Genomic DNA, 7,500 nt, shown 5'->3' on the forward strand with positions numbered 1-7,500 from the left:
GTGGAGATACATGGCAAAGTTATTAGGATGTTGCACTCCTGATCATAAGATTGTGGTTTCAATTCCTGGACCGAGCAATGTGTTGTCTTGTCAGAGCAAAACACTTCATTTCATGTTGCTCCAGTCCTCTCAGCTGGTAAATATTGGTAATTCTGTGCCGGATTAGTGTCCTATCCATAGGCAAGAATATGATATACACCATGGGAAATGGAAATATGAGCCTGTGGCTCAGGAAGGATCTTTGAACCTTTTTGATACACACAAACACACACACATTTATGTATGTACATAAATAGGCAAGGGTGTGCTGAAAAGGTCCTGGCTTAAAGAGTATCATGAAAGGCCTGGTTGGAGTTCTTTTACAGGACTTGGAAAAACTGAAAGACCACTGCAGTAAGTGTGTGAATCAGAGAGGGGAATATGTTGCATAAAATCATAATTAATTGGTTCTCCTTTTACCCAAAGCCAGGAACTTTTCAGTACCCCTCCTCATAAGTATTTAGCTAAGAACAAGCTGTTGTATTTGGCATTTGTTGATCTAGAGAAAGCCTTCAACAGAGTACTTCACTTTATGATATGGTGGTCCCTGAGGAAGCTAGGGATAGATGAATGGCTTGTGAAAGCAGTTCAAGCCATGTACAGGAGTGCTGTTAGTAAGGTAAGTGTTGGCCATGGGTACATTGATGAATGTAGTGTACAGGGAGGTGTCCACCATGTGTCTGTCCTCATCCCACTCCTATTCACTATTGTCTTTCAGGTCATAACATAAAAATTTAAGACTGGAAGCCAATAGGAACTACTATATGCTGATGATCTTGCTATTGTAGCAGAATCTGTAACAGAATTAGAAAAGAAATTCCAGGTATGGAAACAGAACCTGGAATCAAAGGGTCTTAAAGTTAACTTAGCAAAGACCAAGGTCCTAGTAAGCAAGAAATTAGACAGGGCCTTTCACCCTTCTGGTAATTGGCCTTGCTCGATATGTAGGAAGGGTGTAGGCCAGAAGTTGCATTCAGTGTACCTGCACAACACGTGCAGTGGAATAATAGGAAGGTTTAACAGAGGCAAAAGGGTTGGATGTAGAAGATGTGCAGGAACCATAATGACCACAGGTATACAGGAAAGTGATTTCCTTAAATGTCCCAGTGGTTCTCTGGAAGTTGTGGATGATTTTTGCTGCCTAGGTGACCTAATCAGCTGTGGGACGAAGTTGTATAGAAAGTGTAATTGTTAGAATAAGAATAGGATGAAGAAGTCCAGAGAGCTTTTACGTCTCTCTGAGTGAAGAAATGGGTTGTATGATGCATGTGTATGAACTGCAATGCTGCATGGTAGTGAGATGTGGGCTATGAATGCGGAGGACATGTGAAGGCTGGACAGGAATGCCCCACTAGATGTGCATGTGCAACAGAGTATTGGTGTCTTGAAAGAAGTTGGGCATAAAAGAAATTATATGCAGTGTGCAAGAGAGGAGACTGTGCTGGTTTAGTCATGTAATGCAGTTGGATAAGGACAGTTGCATAAAGGAGTGCTGATCACTTAAAATGGGAAGAAGTTGAGAAGAGAAGAGGGAGACCTAGGAAGGGATGGAGTATTGAAGACTGATAGCAAAATGCTGAACCTTACAAAGGTGATAACAGAGGACCAAGATTTGTGGCACAGTATTGTACTCAAGAAGACCTGCCCACCACAACAGAACTGAGATCCTAAAATCAAGGTGCCGTGTAAAAAACATAGGTATGGGTGTTGGTGCCACATAAAAAGCACTGGTGATGGCAGTAGAAAGGACATCCAACTGTAGAAAATCTGTTGCAGTAGTAGTAGTTGTAGTTGTAGTAATTGTAGTAGTAGAAGTAGAAGTTGTAGTAGTAAGTACTAGCAGTGGTAGTAGTAGTAGTAGTGGTGGTGGTGGTAGTAGTAGTAGTAGTAGTAGTAGTAGGCAGTAGTAGTAGTAGTAGTTAAACTAAAATTTATGGGAATGTTTCTTTTTTCTGAAATAGGCAAAGGAACTTACAGATGGAAAAGCTCTGGAAATATGTACGATGGAGATTGGAGTTTTGATAAAAGAAATGGATTTGGAACCCTAAGTATTCCAGATGGTCATGGCGGTCTCCGGAAACAGTATGCTGGAGGATGGAAAAACAACAAAACACATGTGAGATAAAAAAAAAAAAAATCTATTATATATGCCATAAGCAAAGTTAAGTATAGATAATATCATAGACACACACACACATGCTGGCATGAAGAATGGACATTAAATGATGATGATATACCTGCATGTATCTCTCTCTATATATATATGTATATATATATATAATATATATATATATATATATATAGAGAGAGAGAGAGAGAGAGCAATAAGAAAATGGAGGGGATCTATAGGTGGTTCATGAACTTTTAGACATTATATTATGTTAACTTATTTATTTATTTGCTAAACTGACAATTATAACAATATACATACATGTATAACATATGCTTTACATATAAAATATATAACATACAGGAATATATATATATATATATATGGTGAGTTAAGTGAAAGTGAAATAAACATGTAAAGTTAACACTGAGCAGTACTCAAATAGTTGGGAAGTTAAACACCAACTTCATCATCCGGAGGTAGTGCCTCTGAATTAAAAGTTAGCTATAAGAACTATTCTTATCAAGGTGTTATGTAGGTAGAAAGGCAGATAAACACAGGTAGGAGTAACTTCATCATCCGGAGGTAGTGCCTCTGAATTAAAAGTTAGCTATAAGAACTATTCTTATCAAGGTGTTATGTAGGTAGAAAGGCAGATAAACACAGGTAGGAGTACAAAATACAGGCTACAGAATAAAGAAAAAAATAAAGTAAAACAAGAATTATCTAAAATCATATCTCAACAGCTGTTTCAGGACAAACGTAACTTACATTACAAGCATATTCATACATAATTTTTGCATGATGTCATAGTTCCAATGAAATTGATAAAGTAAGTTAAGCAACCCTCACCAAAATCAAAGTGGCAAATGTGTATTTCATAGCAACGTGTACAAGAGAGGTTTCAAGAGAACAGAATGGGGTGATGAGGAAGGGGCTCAAGGAAGCTGAGAGAACAGTAAATTGGAAAGAGTAGTTAAGGGGAGATGTGAGATGATGCTATTTGACAAAGACAAGACAGAGAAGATAAGTTAATAGTTGCTTGAAGAGGTAACATTGTCAGTGTAAAATGGCAGAGGGACCATTGTAGAAACCTCACTGACAAGATAAAACAGTTAAGAACAACAGAGACATGTGATAATTAATCGCTATGGTAAGGGAGTAGGGAGTGGTAAAAGAAATTACAGTCAGTAAAAGAGAATTTTAGCTAAGACAATGAGAAGTAACCATGATTTTATGTAATGGGCAAAAGTCCTGTAGAATTAATGTCAACAAGCAAAGATTACATCAGAGAATTGATTTAGTGAAGAGGTCACATTTTGGTATAATACAGCGAGCCATTTCCAGCAACATAATTTACAAATGTGATGATTTGCATTGTAAGGGGTTCCTCCAAAAATTAGAGATCAGGATAAGCTGTAGGATATGCCCTGAGTTTTGAGGTGTTGTATGGGAATGATGGGGTAAATAGATTGTTTCATTGCCCTATTTGAGAGGAGTTCTTTCTTCTGTATGTTGAATTTTTTATGCCATATATATATATATATATATACATCTCCAGCCTACTAGTGTTTTCTGCCTTTCTACCTATATATGGCTCCTGTGCAGGTGGCACATAAAAAGCACCATTTGAGCATGACCGTTGCCAGTACCACCTGACTGGCCCTCGTGCCGGTGGCACGTAAAAGCACCCACTACACTCTCGGAGTGGTTGGTGTTAGGAAGGGCATCCAGCTGTAGAAACTCTGCCAGATCAGACTGGAGTCTGGTGCAGCCATCTGGTTTGCCAGACCTCAGTCAAATCATCCAATCCATGCTAGCATGGAAAGCGGACATTAAACGATGATGATGATGATATGTGTGTGTTACTATCTCTTCCTTGTCTTGACATAGTATGATAGTTGTATGCAATTGACTCTATCATGCAAGCAATGCAATTTGTTTCCAATCTTCCATGGAAACATGTCTGGCCAGAGAAATATTATCTTACTGAATACAGGTGATGGTTAGTCATAGGAAGGGCATCCAGCCATAGAAAATCTGCCTCTATAAATTCCATCCGAACCATGTAAGCATTGAAAAGTGAATGATGATCATGATGACACTTAGTTTAGGAATGGGACTATACTAGAACTAGCATTTTAACAAATAATTTATGATTTAGAAAACGAACCATTAAAGAAAAAATTTCCCTTTATCTTCTGAAGGGAATGATGTGCCTCTGCTGCACAGAACTATCAAATTTCATACTGATTGATACCATATATATACTTACATTACTGATTTCAAATTTTGGCATAAGGCCAGCAATTTCGGGGGAGTGGGTGAGTCAACTATATCTACCCCAGTGATCAATTGATACACAGAACATAAAGTCAAATAAAATACCGATAAGTATTTTGCCCAACATGCTAGTTTTCTTGCCAGCTCACCGCCTTATATATATATACTTACAAATATGGCACTTACTTACATAAGATGCATTGTTATATCAACTCATCATCAACCATTTGAAACAGCTGTAAAAATATGACTTGATTACATTATGTAAATTGTATACACATCTTTCCATTTAATTACACTCATTACACCTGTCATCATTTATCTGTCTTTCTACTTCTGTACTCCCTCAATTTTCATTGTTCTTCTAGCCAATATTTCTACCTCTCAACTACCTCACCCTGGTGATGCTGCAGTTCAAGATTCTGATCTCTCTAAGTACTACTTAGTGACTATCTATATTACACTTAGACTAACATTTTTTCACTCATTGTTTGTGTGTGTGTGCATGTACATTATATAATCTTGTTAATCTACTACTTCAGTGTTTAGCAAAAAATACACTAAATGGTATGTATTAAATTCTCAAAATATTGGGTTATCCCATAAATAATGCAGTTTTTTTTTATACTTCTTTTATTTTTCGAAATTAAGATAAACAAAGTTCTTTTTTAATCTAAAATATACTCTCCTTCATTTCCTACAGTGCTCTTCTATCTATCTGGTAGACTTGCAAGGCCCCCTCTTCCAAAATTCAGTTATCCATGACAAAAAAATACTCCTCCAGTACTGTTCTGACCTCATCTACACAATTCATATTTTTTCTGTCCTAATGATTTTGAAGAATGCGGAAGAAATGATAATCAGATGGGGCAATGTCTGGCGAATATGGTGGGTGGGGCATCGTTTCCAAACTGCTCCAAGGTGTCTTGAAATCTTCTAGTGCTGACTTATTCCGCTCAAGTTGCTTGTAGATCTCCTTTGCTATCATTTGGTTTGGGTTTAAAAGTTCAAAGTGAACTAAACCTTTAATATCCCACCAAACAGAGAACAACACCATACATGGGTGAAGACCTTTAGCATGAGGTGCTAGTGTTTCTCCGTCCCCTACCCACTGCCTTCAGCACTTAAAATTTTTATAGAGAACCCATTTCTCATCACTAGTCACTATTTGGACCAAAACTAGTTCATTTGTGACGTGACAGCAAAGAAGAAAACTCATTCACTCTCTATGCATGATTAGCTTCGGAAAGTTTGTGACAAACCTAGTGACCCAATTTGCTGACTTTTCCGATGGCACACAGGTGTCGATAAACGATTGAATAACCAAATTCAAGCTTCTCTACTAGTTCCTCAACAGTTACGATGAGATTTTGTTCCACCGGATTTGTAGGACATTCTTGTCAAACTCTACAGATCTTCCAGGATGAGGTTCATCTTCCAGGCTGTAGTTTCCAGCTCAGAATTTCTGGAACCACCGTTGACACTGGCTTACACTTATTGTCCGATGCCCATATACTGCATTAATATTCCTCGTACTTTCCGTTGCGTCGTTGCCTTTATTGAACTCATAAAATATGCTGAATATGCTCCTTTGCCATTTCCATTATAGCTGTGAAAAAAATGCTGTTAAAATAAAACTGCACTCTTCAAAACTTGCACTAAGAATAAGATCAAAGTAAAATTACTACTTGCTTTTATAGCAAGTTGATGCAGGTAGTTTATCCCATCCCGTTTTTAGTTCACGCAATTAAAAAAAACACATTATTTATGAAATGACCCAATATATTCCCATTATGCAAATTATCAACATCATCAGTGGCGCAATACAGCAGAAGACAAACAAACAAATCACAGAAGTTCGAAGTTACACTTTCCCATATCTAAGCAGACATGACCATGACAGTGACAACTATGGCTTTACGAATTTGTGGCTCCTTCCTGAACCAAAAACTCATAAAGCCAGTTTCCAAGATTCTGTGGCATGTATATATTTCCCCAGTGGACAAGACTCTGATCCATTGCAGGATTACTCGTTTTTGCCAGCTGAGTAAACTGGAGCAATGAGAAATGAAGAGTTTTGCTCAAGAGCACATGTTGCCAAGAATTGAAACCACAATCTTACAATTATGAGTACAACTCTAACTACTAAACTAATCAGGTGTTTACTATTAGCTAGTATAACCTTCAACCATCCCCTTGTACATAATCTACCTCTCTAGTTGGGTATTTTGTGTCCCAGTACCAACCAATTCAGTTTACAGATAATCTTATAATCATCTAATCTATGGATATATTCAGCTAGTGAAACAGAATGCTTAAGTCCCTGGTTGGAGGAGTACCTATGCATAGAAATTCATTGTTTCACAGTGTTAAAATGTGATTCATAATCATTTAATGTCCATTTGAAAACTGGTAAGCTAGAATTTTCTACTCTAGTGTGTAATTACCTCACATTTAAACACAACATTTGTAAGTATGCATTACCCACCCAGGAAGCAATCCACAGAAGTCTAGCAGTTATATCCAGGTGGTGGGGCTTTGGGGTAGACTAGCTTGTTGGACACTTCCTGTTTGGCAGTGACTGGTGGAATGCATATATGGTGTAGGGCCCAAATTCACACACATACCTAAGGAATTTCTGGAAGTTTTGCCTGTCCTGTGACCTTTTCTCCTCCCATAGGTTCTCCTGGAGTGGATACTGGGGTGCGCATGATCCAGGTTGGGGTCAACACTAAGGGCAGCCTCAGAATCTACTGTTTCCCCAAAGCAAGTCCACACATTATGTCTAGCATGCTTCAGCCTATTTGAAACAGCTATAATACTGGCCATGTTTGGTGTGGATAGCTTGATTGAATTCTTGTTGAAAATGCTATGGTATCTATACTGAAGGAGGAAAGCTTTTGCAAATATCTAGAAAATGTTTCTGGGTACATTGGTTTTGGCATTAGATGAGAATTACCTGTCCCCTTCTCTTCTTCTGTCTACCATCATGGTTGATAATCTCCCCATGTGGTAGTCATGGGTCCTCTGTTTAATGCCATAAGGGCCCTGTTCTGGGTAATGTGTTG

At 38.0% G+C, this 7,500-nt stretch overlaps 1 protein-coding gene across 1 annotated transcript in view; it reads left to right on the forward strand.

The window, feature by feature from the left end:
• Window positions 1–7,500, forward strand: part of LOC115222623 (MORN repeat-containing protein 3) — a 22,360-nt gene that overhangs the window by 2,635 nt on the left and 12,225 nt on the right. The window contains exon 2 of the mRNA XM_029792927.2: window positions 2,001–2,155. Coding sequence (XP_029648787.1) covers window positions 2,001–2,155 — 155 coding nt within the window. The remainder of the gene's footprint in view (window positions 1–2,000; window positions 2,156–7,500) is intronic.

This window comes from Octopus sinensis, linkage group LG20 (assembly GCF_006345805.1).
Source record: "Octopus sinensis linkage group LG20, ASM634580v1, whole genome shotgun sequence".
Classification (NCBI taxonomy): domain Eukaryota; kingdom Metazoa; phylum Mollusca; class Cephalopoda; order Octopoda; family Octopodidae; genus Octopus; species Octopus sinensis.